Below are 24,828 nucleotides of genomic sequence, written 5' to 3'. Positions count from 1 at the left end.
GTATGTAAGATGGATGTTGATACAATGTATGTAAGATGGATGTTGATACAATGTATGTAAGATGGATGTTGATACAATGTATGTAAGATGGATGTTGATACAATGCAAGATGGATGTTGATACGATGTGAGGTGGATGTTGAAACGATGTATGTAAGGTGGATGTTGAAATGATGTATGTAAGATAGATGTTGATACGATGTATGTAAGATGGATGTTGATACGATGTATGTAAGATGGATGTTGATACGATGTAAGATGGATATTGATACGATGTAAGATGGATGTTGATACGTTATATGTAAGATGGATGTTGATACGATATAAGATGGATGTTGATACGATGTAAGGTGGATGTTGATACGATGTATGTAAGATGGATGTTGATATGATGTATGCAAGATGGATGTCGATGTATGTAAGACTGACGGGGAGGGACACCAGAAATGGGCTTAACACATTGTGCCCAAGTGGGGAATCGAACCCAGGTCTTCGGCGTGACGAGCCAACGCTTTAACCACTAGGCTACCCCACCGCCCCGATGTATGTAAGAAGGATGTTGATACGTTGTAAGATGGATGTTGATACTAAGTATGTGAGATGGATGTTGATACGATGTATGCAAGATGGATGTTGATACGATGTAAGATGGATGTTGATGTATGTAAGGATGTTGATACGATGTAAGAAGGATGTTGATACGATGTAAGATGGATGTTGGTGCAATGTAAGTAAGATGGATGTCGATACAATGTATGTAAGATGGATGTTGATATTTGTAAGATGGATGTTGATACGATGTAAGATGGATGTTGATGTATGTGAGTCAATCCCATGTCTACATGATGTGTCTCCCACGTCCATCGCCCCCTCGGGGTTCAGTTGGGTACAGCTGACATATCAGCGCTGCACTCCATAACATCGTGAAGACGAAGAGATCGTGTAAGGTTTATCTTGAACGAAAGATGAGAGCCATATCTTAACAGAGGATTCGTGGGTGCATGAACACATTATCTGTCAGTTTATTCTGCAAAAAACTAAGAAAACGTCAGTTCTTGCTTCGAGTCGGACATTTCCATCTTGTCAAATAATGTAAAGTGAATTTATATACCATTCTTCGAGGTGTAGATGTAGGTGTCAAGTTTTACTCTTAAAGCATGGATCGTTTTTACCAAATTTCAGTTGCCTCGATGCTGACTGATGATAAGGTTGACCTGACGCACCCTACTTCTATAGTCGGATAATTACATCTATCGAGTGTGTACGGGTAAGAGGAAGTGGTCCTGGGGAGATTCAGTTCGTTCAGTTCCCATGTATAACTCTGGTTGAGTCCTAGATAGCACACCATGGCGTCTATATTAGTTTCATTATATCAGCTTGCGGGATGTTTCACAGTGCCTCTCGGCACCGACGACGATATCTGAACTGGCTAGCAATTATCTGATAGGTGCTCCCGGGCTGCGTATTTCCATAGAAGGCTGTATCGGGCTCAATTGAGTCAGTGAGACGTTGCAGTCGACCCATGTGTCGGGCACGACATTCCACTTCAGAGGGCTCAAGAATTAAAGCAGCACACCATTCAACCTAGGACGATTCCTATTGATATGCCTTCATTCAGTATCGCTCCGGGAGGTTCTAAAGGGGGTCCAAAAGCCTCACGCAAAGGAGCAATTAAGTTAACTCCTATCATAAACTGTCTTATACCACCCTGACACTTGCATGAATTTTGCCCCCACACTGCCGCGCAATTCGTCGTGGCAATGCGTGTAATTTTGATGGTACGCATGAAAACGAGAAGCATAGTTTACCCCTGTTTGCGTCCTGTTTGCGCATAAGTTACGCACTTGGCAGGAAATGCGCGACCGAAACTCCCTAATGATGACAAGCATGTGTTATATCATTTCGTAGCCGATGGCGCATTTGTACTCAGATCTTGGCTGATGAAGCCATTCTCTCATCGCTCTCAGATTAACAAATTCGGCCAGCTTCATGGTTCCCTCAACCGTCCATTTGCACAAACAAACTAACCCCAAAACATAAATGAATGAATGAAACGGAACCGACTGCAACAACAAGGGTGAGAGTAGCGGCCAATGCAGGAGTACGGACCAAGTACTGAATGGGATAAAATGCAAATGATGAAGCCAATGAGGAAACAGATGATGAAGAGAAATTAAGGAAAAATGTAACAATTCATTCCATTCCTTTGGAGATGTTTCATCTGCATGGATATGTATTACTTTTCTCATGTGCAATGGCACTGGCTAGTGGCATACTCGCAAAATGGAATATCCTCTACTTTGTTTAATTGCATATAACATGTGTGGGTCGTTCGCTGAATGGTGCTTAGGTGGACTGTTAATATAGCTGATAGCGTAGCTGATATGTACTGCAGGATATTGTTGTATCAGAGACCATATTCCCGTGTGTCTGGTTGTATGAACCGGATATTGTTGTATCAGAGACCATATACCCGTGGGTCTGGTTGAATGAATCGGATATTGTTGTATCAGAGAGCATATACCCGTGCGTCTGGTTGTATGAACCGGTTATTGTTGTATCAGAGACCATATACCCGTGGGTCTGGTTGAATGAATCGGATATTGTTGTATCAGAGAGCATATACCCGTGCGTCTGGTTGTATGAACCGGTTATTGTTGTATCAGAGACCATATACCCGTGGGTCTGGTTGAATGAATCGGATATTGTTGTATCAGAGAGCATATACCCGTGCGTCTGGTTGTATGAACCGGATATTGTTGTATCAGAGAGCATATACCAGGGAATCTTGTTGTATGAACAGGATATTGTTGTATCAGAGACCATATACTCGCGTGTCTGTTTGTATGAACCGATATGCCCCTGGACGAGTAAAGGCGTAATGTGATACAGACGTCTACCCTTTAAACAGTTGTCAGGAAATGCCACGGGGACTGCACATAAAACATTCAAATATATAACTCAAGGACACCGCCTCGACGTTTCACATGCACCACCTTATCTTACGTTACCCTGCTATAGGATTCCAGTGGAGGAGCGGTCCCATCTTGTCTTACGTTACCCTGCTATAGGATTCAAGTGGAGGAGCGGTCCCATCTTGTCTTACGTTACCCTGCTATAGGATTCCAGTGGAAGAGCGGTCCCATCTTGTCTTACGTTACCCTGCTATAGGATTCCAGTGGAGCAGCGGTCCCATCTTGTCTTACGTTACCCTGCTATAGGATTCCACTGGAAGAGCGGTCCCATCTTGTCTTACGTTACCCTGCTATAGGATTCAAGTGGAGGAGCGCCGTCCCATCTTGTCTTACGTTACCCTGCTATAGGATTCAAGTGGTGGAGCAGCGGTCCCATCTTGTCTTACGTTACCCTGCTATAGGATTCAAGTGGAGCAGCGGTCCCATCTTGTCTTACGTTACCCTGCTATAGGATTCAAGTGGAGCAGCGGTCCCATCTTGTCTTACGTTACCCTGCTATAGGATTCAAGTGGAGCAGCGGTCCCATCTTGTCTTACGTTACCCTGCTATAGGATTCAAGTGGAGGAGCGGTCCCATCTTGTCTTACGTTACAAAAGGATTGGCTTTAACCACAAGGCAACCCACCTAACTTCAGTAACACACACTACATTAGTCTGTCGTACAGACCCTGAAGCAAATATATCAGAGACTAGTTGTTAGTCTAACACTACATCTAACATAACTTATGTAACATTACTCATGTAACTTATCAGCAATAAACTCGTGTAATCAACAACATCCCGTAAATGGAATAAGATACATCCACACTTTCCGAGGTATCTTGGTCGATACCCCTACACGACACCTGTAGCGAAATTATTCAGAACAATAGCACCTGAAAACCACGTAGCACATACCACCTGTAGTATAATAAACTTAACACATACTACCTGTAGTATAACAAACTTAACACATATTACCTCTTGTGTAACACGTAACACGTACTACCTGTAATTAAACAAACTTAACACATACCACCTGTAGTATAACAAGTATAACACATACCAACTGTAGTATAACACGCTTAACACATACCACCTCCAGCAAAATACCTAACACATACCACCTGAAGTATAATAAGTACAACACATACCACCTGTAGTATAACACATACCACCTCTAGCAAGATACCTAACGCATACCACCTGTACTATAACAAGTACAACACATACCACCTGTAGTATAACACATACCACCTCTAGCAAGATACCTAACGCATACCACCTGTACTATAACAAGTACAACACATACCACCTGTAGTATAACACGCTTAACACATACCACCTCTAGCAAAATACCTAACACATACCACCTGTAGTATAACAAGCATAACACATACCACCTGTAGTATAACAAACATAACACATACCACATCTAGTAAAACACCTTACACAAACCACCTGTAGTATAACACGTATAACACATACCACATTTAGTATAACAAACTTAACATATATCACCTGTAGTATAACGCGTAACACACACCACCTGTAGTATAACAACTATAACATATACCTCCTATAGTATAACTTGTAACACATATGAACTGTAGTATGACACGCTTAACACATACCACCTCTAGTAAGATACCTAACACATACCACCTGTAGTATAACAAGTACAACACATACCACCTGTAGTATGACAAGTACAACACATACCACCTGTAGTATAACAAGTACACACATACCACCTGTAGTATAACAAGTACACACATACCACCTGTAGTATAACACGCTTAACACATACCACCTGTAGTATAACAAGTAAAACACATACCACCTGTAGTATAACAAGCATAACACATACCACCTCTAGTAAAACAAGTATAACACATACCACATGTAGTATAACAAGTATAACACATACCACATGTAGTATAACAAGTATAACACATACTACATGTAGTATAACAAGTATAACACATACCACATGTAGTATAACAAGTATAACACATACCACCTGTAGTATAACAAGTATAACACATACCACCTCTAGTAAAACAATGTAACACATACCACATGTAGTATAACAAGTATAACACATACCACATGTAGTATAACAAGTATAACACATACCACATGTAGTATAACAAGTATAACACATACCACATGTAGTATAACAAGTATAACACATACCACATCTAGTATAACAAGTATAACACATACCACATCTAGTATAACAAGTATAACACATGCCACATTTAGTATAACAAACTTTATTATATATCACCTGTAGTATAACAAACTTTACATATGGCTACCTGTAGTAGTATAACGCAAAAACATATACCATATGTGGTATAACAACTATAACATATAAGGCCCTATAGTAAAACTTGTAACACATATGAACTGTAGAATAAGAAGTGTAACACATACCACCTCTAGTATAATAAGCATAACACATACCACCTAAGTAAATCAAGTATAATACCTATACCACCTGTAGTATCGCACAAGCAGTATAATTCATACCACCTGTAGTATTCACAAATATAACACATACCGCCTGTAGTATAACACGTATAACACATTGCACCTGTTGTATAACAAGTATAACACATACCACCTGCAGTATAACAAACTTAACACATACCATCTGTAGTATAACCAGTAACACACACCACCTGTAGTATAACAACTATAACATACGCCTCCCATCGTTTGATCCTAGAACATAGTGAACTGTAGTATACGCTTAACACATACCACCTCTTAGCAAGATACATACTAAACACATACCACCTGTAGTATAACAGAGTACAACACTTATACACACCATGACAAATTAGCCTGCCACCTGTAATGGTATACAAGTAACACATACCACCTGGTATAGTATAACATACCACCTGTGGTATAACACGCTTAACACATACCACCTGTGGTATTAAACACATCACCTGTGGTATAACAAACATACACACCACCTGTATTAAAACACGCTATAACACATACCACCTGTAGTATAACAAGTATAACACATACCACCTGTAGTATAACAAAGCATAACACATACTACCTCTAGTAAAAAACACATGTGGTAACACATACCACATGTAGTATAACAGTATAACACATACCACATGTAGTATAACAAGTATAACACATACTACATGTAGTATAACAAGTATAACACATACCACATGTAGTATAACAAGTATAACACATACCACCTGTAGTATAACAAGTATAACACATACCACCTCTAGTAAAACAATGTAACACATACCACATGTAGTATAACAAGTATAACACATACCACATGTAGTATAGTGATGTATAACACACATAACACATGTAGTATAACAAGTATAACACATACCACATGTAGTATAACAAGTATAACACATACCACATCTAGTATAACAAGTATAACACATACCACATCTAGTATAACAAGTATAACACATGCCACATTTAGTATAACAAACTTTACATATATCACCTGTAGTATAACAAACTTTACATATAGCACCTGTAGTATAACGCGTAACACATACCATATGTAGTATAACAACTATAACATATACCCCCCTATAGTAAAACTTGTAACACATATGAACTGTAGAATAAGAAGTATAACACATACCACCTCTAGTATAACAAGCATAACACATACCACCTGTAGTAAATCAAGTATAATTCATACCACCTGTAGTATAACAAGTATAATTCATACCACCTGTAGTATTCACGTATAACACATACCGCCTGTAGTATAACACGTATAACACATTGCACCTGTTGTATAACAAGTATAATTCATACCACCTGCAGTATAACAAATATAACACATACCATCTCTAGTATAACAAGCTTAACACATACCACCTGTAGTATAACACACATACCCTTTTGAGTAACACGTAACATATACCACCTTAGAATAACACGTTACACATACCACCTTAGTATTTATAACACGTAACACATGTCATATCTGTATGATACGTAACATATATCGCCTTAGTATAATATGTAGCAATACTACCTCTAGCGTAACACGTAACATATCACCTCTGTACGATACGTAACCCATACCACCTTAGTGTAACAAGCGTAACACATACCGCCTCAGTATAACATGCAACAATACTACCTCTAGCATAACACGTAACACATATCACCTCTGTATGATACGTAACCCATACCACCTTAGTGTAACAAGTAACAAGTACCATTATGACATACCACCTGTGGTATAAGCGTAAGAAACATACTATCCATAGCGTATCACATATAACACTTACCTATTGTAGTTTAACATGTTAGTAATACGTAATAAATACATACTATCAGAAGTGTAACCCGTCACTGACCGTTATATAAACCACTGTGTCACTACCACGGTGTAATCACTACCATCATGTCACTACCACGGTACACTACCATCATGTCACTACCACTGTGTCACTAACACGGTGTCACTACCATCATTTCACTACCACTCGTGTCACTACAATCACTGTATCACACCACGGTGTCACAACCATCATGTACCTGTGTCACTACCATCATGTCACTACCACTGTGTCACTACCATCATGTCACTACCATGGTGTCACTACCATCATGTCACTACCACGGTGTCACTACCACGGTGTCACTACCATCATGTCACTACCACGGTGTCACTACCATCATGTCACTACCACGGTGTCACTACCACTGTGTCACTACCACGGTGTCACTACCATCATGTCACTACCACTGTGTCACTACCACTGTGTCACTACCACTGTGTCACTACCATCATGTCACTACCACTGTGTCACTACCACGGTGTCACTACCATCATGTCACTACCACTGTGTCACTACCACTGTGTCACTACCACTGTGTCACTACCATCATGTCACACCACTGTGTCACTGTCACTGTGTGTCACAACCAGTCATGTCACTACCATCATGTCACTACCACTATGTCACAACCACTGTGTCACTACCATCATGTCACTACCACGGTGTCACTACCATCATGTCACTACCACGGTACCACTGTGTCACTACCACTGTGTCACTACCATCATGTCACTACCACTGTGTCACAACCACTGTGTCACTACCATCATGTCACTACCACGGTGTCACTACCACGGTGTCACATGTCACTACCACGGTATCACTACCATCATGTCACAACCACTGTGTCACAACCACTGTGTCACTACTGTCACTACCATCATGTCACTACCACGGTGTCACTACCAAGGTGTCAGTACCACGGTGTCACTACCATCATGTCAGTACCACCACTGTGTCACTACCACGGTATCACTACCATCATGTCACTACCACTGTGTCACTACCACTGTGTCACTACCATCATGTCACTACCACTGTGTCACTACCATCATGTCACAACCAGTGTGTCACTACCATCATGTCACTACCACGGTGTCACTACCATCATGTCACTACCACGGTGTCACTGCCATCATGTCACTAGACATTCCACTAGGTCACTACCACGATATCAGTACCATCAAGTTATTCCACTGCGTCAGTACGACGTATCAGTACCGCCATGTCATTCCACTGTGTCAATACCACGGTATCAGTACCGTCAAGTCATTCCACTGTGTCAATACCATGATATCAGTACCGTCAAGACATTCCACTGTGTCAGTACCACGGTATCAGTACCGTCAAGACATTCCACTAGGTCACTACCATGGTATCAGAACCGTAAAGTGATTCCACTGTGTTAATACCACGATATCAGTACCGTCAAGACATTCCACTGTGTCAGTACCATGATATCAGTACCGTCAAGACATTCCACTGTGTCAGTACCATGATATCAGTACCGTTAAGACATTCCACTGTGTCAGTACCATGATATCAGTACCGTCAAGACATTCCACTGTGTCAGTACCATGATATCAGTACCGCCAGGTTATTCCACTGTGTCAGTACCGCAATATCAGTACCGCCATGTAAATTCAGTGAGTATTGATGAGATTTCGACGCCTAACTGGCTGCTGTTTGGAGGATGGATGGCAGCAAACCCAGCAGTGATTCGTGTATTTTCCTTGATCCCAAGAATTTGACCAAGAGCGATAGCGCCAGTGGCTTTCCACGCATATCGTGTTGCTATGACAACAACGTACTATAAACATAAATGACCTCAGTATGAAAATATAAACCCAAAGTGCCCAGGTAGAGGACTGCTACGTAGTTAGAACCAGAGATATACGATAAAGCGAAGCGTGTCTCTAACTACAGCACATGTCAGGTGATGTACACACACCCTGGCTACCACACACTGTATGACATAGCATGTACTCACGTAGTCCAACAGGAGGTCCTTGACGCTGTGCTGGGTGTGCTCTGTCCGGGGTATCAGGTGGCTGGACACAGACCTCCAGAATACAAAGAAGTGACTTCCAGGCGAGACCGGCACCAACAGAACCACGGGCAGGACGCCAGGAGCAAGCTCAGTATCAGCAGAATCCACGTCATTCTGTCTCCAGGAATTCGGTTTTGTCTGACCCGCTGTTGGAAATGTAGAAGCAAGAGTTAAGGGCGTCGTAATGCAGCGCAGTGTGAAGGGTAGAGTAAACTGTCAACGCTACAATGCAGAACACAGACGGTCTGTCGAGAGCACAGCTTAAATAATCCGGCTCAGGACTTTCTCAAATCTATTCTTAGCTGGAAAGTCCCTGAGTGGATCCCACGTGGTCAGATTGCGTCTGTGTAGGGGATTTCCCTTTTTATGCCTGCGGCTGAAGCGCTGGCTTTGAATATATTCTCATGACAAATGCAGGAAACGAGAATAGCAAAATTAAGGGCATTTTGTTGCGCGTTTATCTGACGCCTAGTGACGAGTCGAGCATTAGTCAGTGCTCTTTAGGGTAGACAATCGCAAGTCGAAAATTGTATATATTGTTAGATCTTAGTCATATAAGTTAATTCGCATGATGCGGTGCTCTGGTTGACGTTTGGTATATTCTCATGCAATACATCGAGGCCAGGTGATGCAAGACATAGACGGCCTGTACTCTTAGAGATAATGATCACTGTCGGGACTGACGAACTGGTGTTTGTTAGTATCGCGGTCTGATTGCTGTAAGCCCTTTTCCAGTATGGCCTCGCAGTCCTATTTCTGGAAGATTGCTGAAAGCCACCTTAATCTATACATAATCTCAGTACACACTGAAGCCACCTTAATCTATACATAATCTCAGTACACACTGAAGCAAACAACAGAGTCTGATTGTGTGTAGTTATAAGTATAAACCAGTCTTATTGGAACTAGTCATGATAAACAAAACACGGAAGGGAAACAATTTTGTTATTGATATTATTATGAGTATGTAAGAACACAATATATTTTACATTTAATGAGAAGAGTTTTAACTGCCTTCCACCGCCTGAATTGATCAACACTGAACTTATGCAGACCAATCAGATGTAGTAACAAAAATCAGTGACACCATCTCAAGCCCGAGAGGCCCCTGTCTGCAGTTTGCCTGCCATGGGAAGTTGACATTAATACTGTTTAAACCGGTGATGCAGTGACCACAGTGATGGCGTTAGTGTAATTGTAAGACTCGACCTCTGGTATGGAGCTGACACACCTTCCATCAGTTCGAGCCAATCCAAGACACCACACGATCCTGCCTCTCTATCCCAGAAACCACACAATCCTGCCTCTCTATCCCAGACACCACACAATCCTGCCTCTCTATCCCAGACACCACACAATCCTGCCTCTCTATCCCAGACACCACACAATCCTGCCTCTCTATCCTGCCTCTCTATCCCAGACACCATACAATCCTGCCTCTCTATCCCAGACACCATACAATCCTGCCTCTCTATCCCAGACACCACACAGTCCTGCCTCTCTATCCTAGACACCACACAGTCCTGCCTCTCTATCCCAGACACCACACAATCCTGCCTCTCTATCCCAGACACCACACAGTCCTGCCTCTCTATCCCAGACACCACACAATCCCCTGCCTCTCTATCCTAGACCACACAACCCACACAATCCCTGCCTGCCTCTCTATCCTAGACACCACACAATCCTGCCTCTCTATCCCAGACACCACACAATCCTGCCTCTCTATCCTAGACACCACACAATCCTGCCTCTCTATCCTAGACACCACACAATCCTGCCTCTCTATCCCAGACACCACACAATCCTGCCTCTCTATCCCAGACACCACACAATCCTGCCTCTCTATCCCAGACACCACACAATCCTGCCTCTCTATCCCAGACACCATACAATCCTGCCTCTCTATCCCAGACACCACACAGTCCTGCCTCTCTATCCCAGACACCACACAGTCCTGCCTCTCTATCCCAGACACCACACAGTCCTGCCTCTCTATCCCAGACACCACACAGTCCTGCCACAGACACCCACCTGCCTCTCTATCCCAGACACCACACAATCCTGCCTCTCTATCCCAGACACCACACAATCCTGCCTCTCTATCCCAGACACCACACAATCCTGCATCTATTCGTCCTGCCGCTCTGTCCCTCGGCCCCTACGTCAAGTTACGGTGAGTATGCCCGCGATCCCCCTTTTATACGTCAAGTTACGGTACGTATGCCCACGATCCCCCTTTTATACGTCAAGTTACGGTACGTATGCCCACCATCCCCCTTTTATACGTCAGGAGTTACGTGAGTATGCCCACGATCCCCTTTTATACGTCAAGTTACGGTACGTATGCCCACCATCCCCTTTTATACGTCAAGTTACGGTACGTATGCCCACGATCCCCCTTTTATACGTCAAGTTACGGTAAGTATGCCCACGATCCCCCTTTTATACGTCAAGTTACGGTAAGTATGCCCACGATCCCCCTTTTATACGTCAAGGTACGGTAAGTATGCCCACGATCCCTTTTATACGTCAAGTTACGGTAGGAGTATGCCCGCGATCCCCTTTTATACGTCAGGTTACGGTATATGTATGCCCCCTCGTTTACGGTTATATGATCCCCTTTTATACGTCAGGATTACGGTACGTATGCCCACCATCCCCCTTTATATACGTCGGGTTACGGTGAGTATGCCCACGATCCCCTCTTTTATACGTCAAGTTACGGTAAGTATGCCCACGATCCCCTTTTTATACGTCACGGTGGGTATGCCCACGATCCCCTACGTTATGGTAAGTATGCCCACGATCCTCTTTTATACGTCAAGTTACGGAAAGTATGCCGAAGATCCCCTTTTATACGTCAAGTTACGGTAAATATGCCCGCGATCCCCCTTTTATACGTCAAGTTACGGTGAGTATGCCGAAGATCCCCTTTTATACGTCAAGGTACGGTAAGTATGCCCACGATCCCCCTTTTATACGTCAAGTTACGGTAAGTATGCCCACGATCCCCCTTTTATACGTCAAGTTACGGAAAGTATGCCGAAGATCCCCTTTTATACGTCAAGTTACGGTAAATATGCCCGCGATCCCCTTTTATACGTCAAGTTACGGTAAGTATGCCGAAGATCCCCTTTTATACGTCAAGGTACGGTAAGTATGCCCGCGATCCCCTTTTATACGTCAGGTTACGGTAAGTATGCCCACGATCCCCTTTTATACGTCAGGTTACGGAAAGTATGCCGAAGATCCCCTTTTATACGTCAAGGTACGGTAAGTATGCCCACGATCCCCTTTTTTACGTCAAGGTTACGGTAAGTATGCCCGCATGTACCCTTCCCCGCAACATTATCAAGTATGCCCCCACCCATCCACCCCCACCCCTCACTACCAGCCCTACCGAGCTAAAATTCTCCAACGGGTATTAAAAATAATTCGCAATGACTTGAAATTTGGAAAGCCCTAAGTCGTCATGAGGTTGTTATCTACTGCTGAGGAGCCGGCTGCATGATGCGGTGCCATCCACGTGATGCGCCATCGTGCATATCATGGCAACTCATAGACACGCTATAGTCAGGAAACCAGGTTACGTGTGCACCATATCAGTGCATCATGTGTTTACTTCCTAAAGCGTTAGTTTACTCGATTTCATGAATAATGATCACAATAAATATGATGTTCAATTGTTTGTGATGCTGCCTTTCCGATTTGTCGTGACTAATATATATTTCCACATGAAGTAGTACTTCATCTTCCTCATGCCAGTTTATACACGTTTTTTATGACTGTCAAAGTGGCGTGAGGATCTCCGTATATAAATATCCCGTCGCATACGGATACTTTCACATCCACGTATGACGTCATTGAAGTTGTCCATTGTTATATCAACAGATCTACCAAATATGTTCTTCCTTCTTTCGTTTAATATTATGAATATCTAAAAAAGAAACGAAATGCCCAAAATTTCAGTTTGAAACCTACAGATCAAGCTTACAGTGAAATATCCAGAAAGAAATCTAAAAATGTCAAACACTGCGTAGGATCTAATGTATATAAGAACACCCATGTTTGGCTGCTTTCATTCGGCGCTCTACAAGTACAGCTCTACAAGTACGTCGGGATGAAAAAGTTCACTCATTAAGCCTGTTCATTCCTGAACGATCTGGTTACATAACACCAGATATCCCCGACAGGGGGCACTGGGTGCCCAATTAGCGAATATGTTCCCATCAACAAAACGGAAAGTGTCCGTATCCATAGCAACCGGTTCTGGCTTTTTGCCGTTGGTGGACAAATAAACAAACATATACTACTCGGAGTGGCCAAGTAATGATAGTTATCACACGTTATTCGGGTCGATTCCTCACACTGCATGTCTTCAATAATAACGTCATATTGATATACAGTCACTAAACTAAGCTCAAATCAGTCGATGAAAAATGTGATAAACTATGACGGAAACAGTACAGCTGACCTTGACCCGTGACCACGCGTTTATCTGATATTGATGTCCCTCCATACACCCTACTGTTGAGAGAAAGGGAGGGGGGAGGGGTGTAATGAGGTAACCAAGCAGGCATTTCCTGTTGCTGTGAATCAGGGCAATGCGTGACCTACTTCAGGGCATGACATCATTATGTCCCCTCACTGTTTCCTCCCCGACACATAAATCTGTGTTAACATAACAGCCTTTGTCAACAAGAGGGACCCTCCTTACAAGCATTGTATGTATACCACAGTTGGGCTCATCACATCAACAGCAGCACCACTGACAAGCAGAATTAAGCAAATCTAAAATTAAAGGTGCAAGGTGAGAGAGTTCTAAGATTGACAGCTGGGATTATTTTGATAGATATATTCGTCTACACATCTAAGTGTGGTTTAATATCTATGTTAAAACAGCTATGTCGTATTCAAGACCGAAGAATTAGATCACATTATGTGTATTCTCACAAAATATGATGTACTCGACCATAGGACTTTGTAGTTGTAACAACCAGTTCCTGACAGCACTTGCGATGTAAAACAGTTGTGGTTTTTAGATCCGATATTCCTTTAGTTGTGTTGAATCGAGCGTGTTTGTTTACACAATCAGAGTGTCAGTTTACAGAGTTATTGGAATGATAAGTCTGCATGGATGATCAACTTCTTTATTGTACAATAACGACGTATCAAATTCAGGCATCCAAGTATCTACACCGAAACGTCGCTACTGACTGTACAATAAAGAATCATCCATAAAGACGTGTCATTCCTATTACTTGCAATTTCTAAAATGCCGCTCAAACAGTTTCTACAGTTACTGTTTGACATGGGGTGACCAACAGTCACAATAACTGCGCTCTTTCCGATGGCACCGCCCTGCACCTTTAACTATGGCAGTAACGATCTGGCAAACGTGGATTACATTCCCTTGGAGGCTGCTGAGGCAGCTGTCAATACAGACTAGGTCACAGTGACATCGGGGGATTTCCCCAGTACAAGAAAGCAGGGTTCTCGAGGAAACTCGGATTGGGGCCCTGGGTACTGGACAGTCCACGTTTCGTTTCTTGTGTTTTGCTCAAATATTGCGTACCGCCTGTACTTTGCCTGGCAACTGGACGGGGTCCAAGACCTTTTTGATATGTCAATAGGGGAGACATGTCAAACCACTTTCCACATTGATTAGAATCGCCAAGTAGAGTCGACGATACGACTCAGTCTGTGCATGACTTTGTGGTGACACCATGCGAACAGTTTAGTACACGTTTTCTTGACAAACTTGAGTCCCTCGAGTGAAGGATTGTTGATTTGAGTTAAACTAGCACATGTCAGCCAACATCATCATTCACCATTAGCATGCAACCGTAACGGTTAATGACAGAAGTCACTGAACTGTTTCTTTTCTATGAAAATTTACATTAAAACAATGATTAAATCACTGCAATATCACCAGTAACCTAAGTCTGTGACAGTTTAATACATGAACCGTTCAGAACACAGATGTGCCGTGGAGAATTAAACACAAGTAGACACAGCAGAGGTGATAATACAAGCGATCTCCGTAAACACAATATTCCTGAATACAACCATTCATGACAGAGACCGAGCAGCAGGAGGACACAAGGCGCCACACACTGTATCTGTGCTGTTTGAGAGGCATTCTAGAAATTGCAAGTAATAGGAATGACAATTAATTGGTAATGGATGATCAACTTCTTTACTGTATAATAGCGACGTGTCGGTATAGATACTTCGAACGGTTTTAAACATACATGCAAACGGTATAAGTATCTATATAGAAACGTCGCTATTGTATAACAAAAAAGTTGATCATCTAACAACACATTCCTACTGCATCTGTGTATCTGTAACACGGAAACAAATAGATGTGTGTCATTGTGACGACTGTGTATCTGTAAAAGGCATCAAAATAGATGCGTGTCAGTGTGATGATTGTGTATCTGTGACAAACATCCAAATAGATGTGTGTCAATGTGATGATTGTGTATCTGTAAAAGGCATCCAAATAGACGTGTGTCAGTGTGATGATTGTGTATCTTTGACAGGCATCCAAATAGATGCGTGTCAGTGTGATGATTGTGTATCTGTAAAAGGCATCCAAATAGATGCGTGTCAGTGTGATGATTGTGTATCTGTGAAAGGCATCCAAATAGATGTGTGTCAGTGTGATGATTGTGTATCTGTAAAAGGCATCCAAATAGATGCGTGTCAGTGTGATGATTGTGTATCTGTAAAAGGCATCCAAATAGATGCGTGTCAGTGTGATGATTGTGTATCTGTAAAAGGCATCCAAATAGATGCGTGTCAGTGTGATGATTGTGTATCTGTAACAGGCCATTCAAATAGATGTGTGTCAGTGTGATGATTGTGTATCTGTAAAAGGCATCCAAATAGATGTGTGTCAGTGTGATGATTGTGTATCTGTAAAAGGCATCCAAATAGATGTGTGTCAGTGTGATGATTTTGTATCTATTCTGTAAAAGGCATCCAAATAGATGCGTGTCAGTGTGATGATTGTGTATCTGTAAAAGGCATCCAAATAGATGCGTGTCAGTGTGATGATTGTGTATCTGTGAAAGGCATCCAAATAGATGTGTGTCAGTGTGATGATTGTGTATCTGTAAAAGGCATCCAAATAGATGTGTGTCATTGTGATGATTTTGTATCTGTTAAAAAAGGCATCCAAATAGATGTGTGTCAGTGTGATGATTGTGTATCTGTGAAAGGCATCCAAATAGATGCGTGTCAGTGTGATGATTGTGTATCTGTAGAATGCATCCAAATAGATGTGTGTCAGTGTGATGATTGTGTATCTGTAACAGGCCATCCAAATAGATGTGTGTCAGTGTGATGATTGTGTATCTGTAAAAGGCATCCAAATAGATGTGTGTCAGTGTGATGATTGTGTATGTGTAAAAGGCATCCAAATAGATGTGTGTCAGTGTGATGATTTTGTATCTGTAAAAGGCATCCAAATAGATGTGTGTCAGTGTGATGATTGTGTATCTGTGAAAGGCATCCAAACAGATGCGTGTCAGTGTGATGATTGTGTATCTGTAGAATGCATCCAAATAGACGTGTGTCAGTGTGACGATTGTGTATCTGTAAAAGGCATCCAAATAGATGCGTGTCATTGTGACGATTGTGTATCTGTAACAGGCATCCAAATAGATGCGTGTCAGTTTGATGATTGTGTATCTGTGACAGGCGTCCAAATAGATTCGTGTCAGTGTGATGATTGTGTATCTGTGACAGGCATCCAAATAAATGCGTGTCAGTGTGATGATTGTGTATCTGTAACAGGCATCCAAATAGATGCGTGTCAGTTTGATGATTGTGTATCTGTGACAGGCATCCAAATAGATTCGTGTCAGTGTGATGATTGTGTATCTGTAACAGGCATCCAAATAGATGCGTGTCAGTGTGATGATTGTGTATCTCTAACGGGCATCAGTAGGACTCTTCTGTCAGGGCCCTACTGCCTAACTGTACCACCCTCCCTTCCTGTGTGAGGGTACTATACTACCTAACTGTGCCACCCTCCCTGCCTGTGTGAGGGTACTATACTACCTAACTGTGCCACCCTCCCTGCCTGTGTGAGGGTACTATACTACCTAACTGTGCCACCCTCCCTGCCTGTGTATACTACTACCTAACTGTGCCACCCTTCCTGCCTGTGTGAGGGGTACTATACTACCTAACTGTGCCACCCTTCCTGCCTGTGTGAGGGTACTATACTACCTAATGCCACCCTTCCTGCCTACCTAACTGTGCCACCCTCCCCTGCCTGTGTGAAGGTACTATACTACCTAACTGTGCCACCCTCCCTGCCTGTGTGAGGGGTGCTATGCTACTACTGTGCCACCCTCCTGCCTGTGTGAGGGTGCTATACTACCTAACTGTGCCACCCTCCTGCCTGTGTGAGGGTACTATACTACCTAACTGTGCCACCCTCCCTGCCTGTGTGAGGGTGCTATACTACCCTAACTGTGCCACCCTCCCTGCCTGTGTGGGGTACTATACTATACTGCCACCCTCCTGCCTGTGTGGGGTGCCACTAACTGTGCCACCCTGCCTGCCTGTGTGAGGGTGCTATACTACCTAACTGTGCCACCCTCCTGCCTGTGTGGGGTGCTAACTGTGCCACCCTCCCTGCCTGTGTGGGGTGCTATGCTACCTAACTGTGCCACCCTCCCCTGCCTGTGTGTGGGGGTACTATACTACCTAACTGTGCCACCCTCCCTGCCTGTGTGAGGGTGCTATACTACCTAACTGTGCCACCCTCCTGCCTGTGTGTGAGGGTACTATACTACCTAACTGTGCCAACCCTTCCTGCCTGTGTGGGGTGCTATACTACCCTAACTGTGCCACCCTCCTGCCTGTGTGGAGGGTGCTATACTACCTAACTGTGCCACCCTCCTGCCTGTGTGAGGGCTATACCTACCTTAACCTAACTGTGCCACCCTCCCCCCTGCCTGTGTGAGGGTTACTATACTACCTAACTGTGCCACCCTCCTGCCTGTGTGAGGGTACTATACTACCTAACTGTGCCACCCTCCCTGCCTGTGTGAGGGTGCTATACTCACCTAACTGTGCCACCCTCCCTGCCTGTGTGGGAGGGTACTATACTAACTGCCACCCTCCCTGCCTGTGTGGGGGTACTATACTACCTAACTGTGCCACCCTCCCCTGCCTGTGTGAGGGTACTATACTACCTAACTGTGCCACCCTCCCTGCCTGTGTGAGGGTACTATACTACCTAACTTTGCCACCCTCCTGCCTGTGTGAGGGTACTATACTACCTAACTGTGCCACACCCTCCCTGCCTGTGTGAGGGCACTATATATACTACCTAACTGTGGAAAGGTACTATGCCTACTACCTAACTGTGCCACCCTCCCCTGCCTGTGTGAGGGTACTCATACCACTAACTGTGCCACCCTTCCTGCCTGTGTGAGGGTACTATACTACCTAACTGTGCCACCCTCCCTGCCTGTGTGAGGGTACTATACTACCTAACTGTGCCACCCTTCCTGCCTGTGTGATGTGAGGGCACTATACTACCTAACTTTGCCACCCTCCCTGCCTGTGTGAGGGTACTATACTACCTAACTGTGCCACCCTCCCTGCCTGTGTGGAGGGTACTATACTACTTAACTGCCACCCTGCCTGCCTGTGTGAGGGTGCTATACACCTAACTGTGCCACCCTCCCTGCCTGTGTGAGGGTACTATACTACCTAACTGTGCCACCCTCCCTGCCTGTGTGAGGGTACTATACTACCTAACTGTGCCACCCTCCCTGCCTGTGTGAGGGTACTATACTACCTAACTGTGCCACCCTCCCTGCCTGTGTGAGGGTACTATACTACCTAACTGTGCCACCCTCCCTGCCTGTGTGAGGGGTACTATACTACCTAACTGTGCCACCCTCCCTGCCTGTGTGAGGGGTACTATACTACCTAACTGTGCCACCCTCCTGCCTGTGTGAGGGTACTATACTACCTAACTGTGCCACCCTCCCTGCCTGTGTGAGGGTACTATACTACCTAACTGTGCCACCCTCCCCTGCCTGTGTGGGGGTGCTATACTACTAACTGTGCCACCCTCCTGCCTGTGTGAGGGTACTGCCTACCACTGTTGCCACCCTCCCTGCCTGTGTGAGGGCACTATACTACCTAACTGTGCCACCCTCCCCTGCCTGTGTGGGGTGCTAACTGTGCCACCCTTCCTGCCTGTGTGAGGGTGCTATACTACCTAACTGTGCCACCCTCCCTGCCTGTGTGAGGGTACTATACTACCTAACTGTGCCACCCTTCCTGCCTGTGTGAGGGTACTATACTACCTAACTGTGCCACCCTCCACTGCCTGTGTGAGAGGTACTATACTACCTAACTGTGCCACCCTCCCTGCCTGTGTGAGGGTACTATACTACCTAACTGTGCCACCCTCCCCTGCCTGTGTGAGGGTACTATACTACCTAACTGCCATCCTTTCTGCCCCCTGTGCCACCCTGCCCCTGCCTGTGTGAGGGTGCTATACTACCTAACTGTGCCACCCTCCCTGCCTGTGTGAGGGTGCTATACTACCAACTGTGCCAATCCCTCCTGCCTGTGTCAGGGTACTATACTACCTAACTGTGCCATCCTTTCTGCCCCGTGTCAGGGTCCTACTGCCTAACTGTGCCACCCTCCCTGCCTGTGTGAGGGTACTATACTACCTAACTTTGCCACCCTCCCTGCCTGTGTGAGGGTACTATACTACCTAACTGTGCCACCCTCCCTGCCTGTGTGAGGGTACTATACTACCAACTGTGCCACCCTCCCTGCCTGTGTCAGGGTACTATACTACCTAACTGTGCCATCCTTTCTGCCCCGTGTCAGGGTCCTACTGCCTAACTGTGCCATCCTTCCTGCCTGTGTTGTACTTGTGGATATGCGAGTAGTCATGTGGCAATAGGGCAATAGCTGCTGGTCTGTCAATATCACTATATTGTCATTGGAGATCGTTCATCTTCTGTGGTATAATCCCAATATTTCCCAGGATGTAACGAGGGCCAGCACGACAGAGCTGTGCACAGAAGGCTTGCTTCCGCCACTGTAGACCGTCACCTGAACTACTTTAACTTTTTCTCCCGAATTCTCTTTCCCTCTCGAGTTTTGACATTTACATTCTAGACTCACAGTCTGATCGGCTCTGTCACATGATATCGTACTAATAACGCACTCCACACATCCGTTTCTCGCAATATTTACTCTCATTGGATAAAGGCCACCCAATCCGGACGAAAGCACAAGGGATAGGGTTTAACTGGTCAGTGGGCCACAGGGAGGGGACGCGGCAGTACGGAGGGCCGTGTTGCATTAATGACCAACACGTTCTATTTTCACCAATATATACACATATCAAGTATGAAGAACCTTTCTAAAGTGTCTCTCGAATATGTAATTTCAACCAATGTCTTATTCGAATGCGTTTCTTATTCGAAAACATAGAAAATCTCTTTGACAGTGTCTCATGTTCCTGATGTTGTCGGCGACATGAAAGCAAGGTCTTGTAGATTGTTGCCGCGAAGGGCAACATGTGTTACGTACAGTTGAGGACGTCATGTGACTCATTAAACCATATAAGAAGCAAGGGCATTACGTCCTCTTAACTAAGGCGGGGCTTCTTCCTGAAACTTCGATAAACGAAAACATGGACGAAAGCATTACGTTTCCAACGGCAGTTATTGGACCAATGATGTAGAGGCTTCTTGGACATACAGCAAGTTGGACCAGGAACCACATAGCTATGGGCAGGAACACATCTCGTCACATGGACAGAATGTGGGAATCAGAGGGGAGCGTACACTCTTCATCTATTGTAAAACAGGAACCGGCATTGTAACACAACGAAGTCGTTACGGATGTAATGGTCGCATCCGACCTCCGTTATATACAACTGGTCTTTATGCACTCTTTTGGGGATACAGTTTTTACCAATAATGGTTATTAGCAAATAACCCAGACAACTATAGAGGTACATTCTAATAGATATAGATGTATCAGTCTAAACAACATGTTCGGAAAGATGTTCACTACAGTACTTAATGACATTGCTTCTCTGGGGTGGGGGAAACATATTTCTTGTGAAGAACGGGCAGGTTTCAGACGCGGTTATTCACCATCTGACAAAATTTCTACTCTTGAAGCATGTATACAGAAACAAATGTAAGGCAAGATTTTATGTGGCAATTTGTTGATTTCAAATACGTTTGATGTTGTTGATCTGGGTACTCTGGTGTATAAGACATAGCGGACATGGTGTGTGTGTGTGTGTGTGTGTGTGTGTGGAGGGGGAGAGGTGTCTGGGGATATTCCAAGAGTCGAGGCTAGTGTAAGACATAATGGTTTTCTGTCAGGCTATTTTGTCCATCTGGGGGTCAGTGTATACCACGTCCTGTCATATTATCCCTGTTTATGATTTAACTCGCAAAAGCTGTATTAATATCAAGTGGAAGGAATCCAGATGTTTCCTGGTATCTGTGGATTATTTCCTGTTTATCTATCTGACAATGTCATGTTTATGTCTGACAATGTCATGTTTATGTCTGTCAATGTTATAGTTATGTCTGACAATGTCATGCTTATGTCAGACAATGTCATGTTTATGTCTGACAATGTTATAGTTATGCCTGACAATGTCATGCTTATGTCAGACAATGTCATGTTTATGTCTAATAATGTTATATTTATGTCTGACAATGTTATAGTTATGTCTGACAATGTTATAGTTATGTCTGACAATGTCATGTTTAAGCCAGACAATGTCATGTTTATGTCTAATTATGTTATATTTATGTCTGACAATGTTATAGTTATGTCAGACAATGTTATAGTTTATGTCTAATAATGTTATATTTATGTTAAGCCAGACAATGTTATATGTTATATTTATGTCTGACAATGTTATAGTTATGTCTGACAATGTCATGTTTAAGCCAGACAATGTCATGTTTATGTCTAATAATGTTATAGTTATGCCTGACAATGTTATAGTTATGTCTGACAATGTCATGTTTATGTCAGACAATGTCATGTTTATGTCTAATAATGTTATATTTATGTCTAATAATGTTATATTTATGTTGGACAATGTTAAAGTTATGTCTGACAATGTCATGTTTGTGACTGACAATGTTATAGTTATGTCTGACAATGCCATGTTTATGTCAGACAATGTCATGTTTATGTCTAATAATGTTATATTTATGTCTGACAATGTTTTAGTTATGACTTACAATGTCATGTTTATGTCTGACAATGTTATAGTTATGTCTGACAATGTCATGTTTATGTCTGACAATGTTATGTTTATATATGAACAAGCTGAATGCTGTTAAAATGTCGGAAACAAAACATTTTGCGTTTAGAAAAGGCGGAAATGGTAAACCTATAAGGAATATGGAGATATCAGAACATGCGAGTGATGTAGTTTCCTGTTATAAATGTCTTGGCCTTTTATTGCCCCCAAACCCTAGATTACTTGTCACGTGGTTGTTAATGGTAGGAAGACGTTACAATGTTTATTCGGTTAATGTGGTTTACCGTCTTATAGTAAACTACCCTATTAAGTAAAGCCAATCGTACTATATATGGTTCCGATATATGAGTGTATGAAAATTGAAACAATAGAAAGAATTCAATATTTGGTTTGGAAACAACATTTAGGTGCAGGAATAAGTACTCCAGGTGTAATGGCTCATGGTGACTTTGCAGATATTCTGTGTTGTAAACAGCTCTGTTAAATGTTAAATAATGGTTAAAACGTATTTTCATGCAAGCTAGTAGATTCCCACGCAAAGCCTGTGTGATTTTATGCAATGTACATAATGTAGGAAGGCATACTCGGTGTGCAGATGTTATATATTTGGAGTAAGCACGTAAATATGACAAATGTAAACATGGAGCAATCACTAAGGATACGCGACCTTCCTGTCTACAAGAATCTCCGGGAGAAGAAGTGTAAACACGGAACACGATGAGAGAGTTCGAATCGAAACCCCGTCTTCGCATGGTGGCGAATACTGTACCCACTGTGGTATACACATTCGCCTAATGTGAAGTGGGTTGTATTGATCCCTTGCAGCACATTACATTTCCCCTTCCCTACCTTGCGGAAACGACGTGTGGATGTCTGATATAAGTAGCCTACAGTAACGAAACAGCTTCCTCAACGCCACAATCAGCAACATTTCCGATGTATTAGGCTGGACAGTAAACAACTACGTCTGGATCAGGTAAACCATGCCCAGGGTTTAAACCGTCCGGTCCTGATTCAAGACTTGAAGAACATCCGCTGGATAATCTTGACTATTAATCAGATGACCCCACAACAACACATGTCAACATATTTCATTTGGAAAACATTCAGAAACTGCCTTCAATATCATATCGATATGCTATGTAACGGTACATTTACCTGTTGCTTGGCGACAGGGACTCAAACAGCATAGTACAGAGCAGTGATTTGAAGGAATAGACGGGTGGAAATCCAAACGTCTACACTGTCTGTTCCTAACACCTACAGATGTCTATCCCGTAAAGCAGATAGCCTCAGCTGGGGGTGAGCTAGAGCCCACTGACCGAGTCACCTACTACTGTTAAGACGACGCATGACTGCGTCTAAAAAGGTGATCCAACGTGATTATATAGTGAAACAGGTGTAACCACTTTGATAAACGGCATCTGCATCACAGCTCGTAACGTTGTGGCAGGTGTGTGAGGTGTGTGTGTGTGTGTGTGTGTGTGTGTTTGTGTGTGTGTGAGTGAGTGATTGAGGCGTGTGTGTGAGGCGTGTGTGTGAGTGAGTGAGGCGTGTGTTCGTTTGAAACAGGTGTGTGAGGCGGGGTATTTGTGTTAGGCGAGTGTGTGTGAAAGAGGCGTGTGTGTGCGCGAGTGTGCGAGGAGGATGTGTGTGTGAGATGTGTGTTTGGGGCGTGTGTGTGTGAGGTGTGTGTGTTTGAGGCGGGTGTGTAAGAGAAGTGTTCGAGGAAGGTGTGTGAGGCGGGTGTGTTATTCAGGTGTTTGAGGCGGGTGTATATGGCGGTTGTGTAATTCAGGTGTGAGGCAGGTATGTGAGGCAGGTATGTGAGGCAGGTGTGTGAGGCAGGTGTGTGTCGCAGGTGTGAGTCAGGTGTGTGAGGCAGGTGTGAGGCAGATATGTGAGGAAGGTGTGTGAGACAGGTGTGTAAAGCAGGTGTGTGTTGCAGATGTTCACAAACAACGGTAACAAAAGATTTTTTTCACTGAAATTGATCGTCCAACTTAGAAAAATATAACAGATAACGATGAACACATTGGACATTATGGGTTGTATAAAACTGATTAATCAAATTAGTAAAATGTTTATAAAGTTTTAGCCATTAAATTTGAGATGTTTTGTTTTAAACATTGTGTCAGACATTCTGT

General features: G+C 43.4%; 1 protein-coding gene across 1 annotated transcript in view; it reads right to left on the bottom strand.

The window, feature by feature from the left end:
• The window catches only part of LOC124288374, a 45,344-nt gene that overhangs the window by 10,719 nt on the left and 9,797 nt on the right, over positions 1-24,828 (bottom strand). The window contains exon 2 of the mRNA XM_046724886.1: positions 9,313-9,518. Within this exon, the coding sequence (XP_046580842.1) occupies positions 9,313-9,518 (206 nt within the window). The remainder of the gene's footprint in view (positions 1-9,312; positions 9,519-24,828) is intronic.

This window comes from Haliotis rubra, unplaced genomic scaffold, assembly GCF_003918875.1.
Source record: "Haliotis rubra isolate DU_JTF1 unplaced genomic scaffold, ASM391887v1 Scf416, whole genome shotgun sequence".
Taxonomy (NCBI): Eukaryota; Metazoa; Mollusca; class Gastropoda; order Lepetellida; family Haliotidae; genus Haliotis; species Haliotis rubra.
Note: the sequence above shows the minus strand (reverse complement) of the source record. Positions and strands in the feature narration are given on the sequence as shown.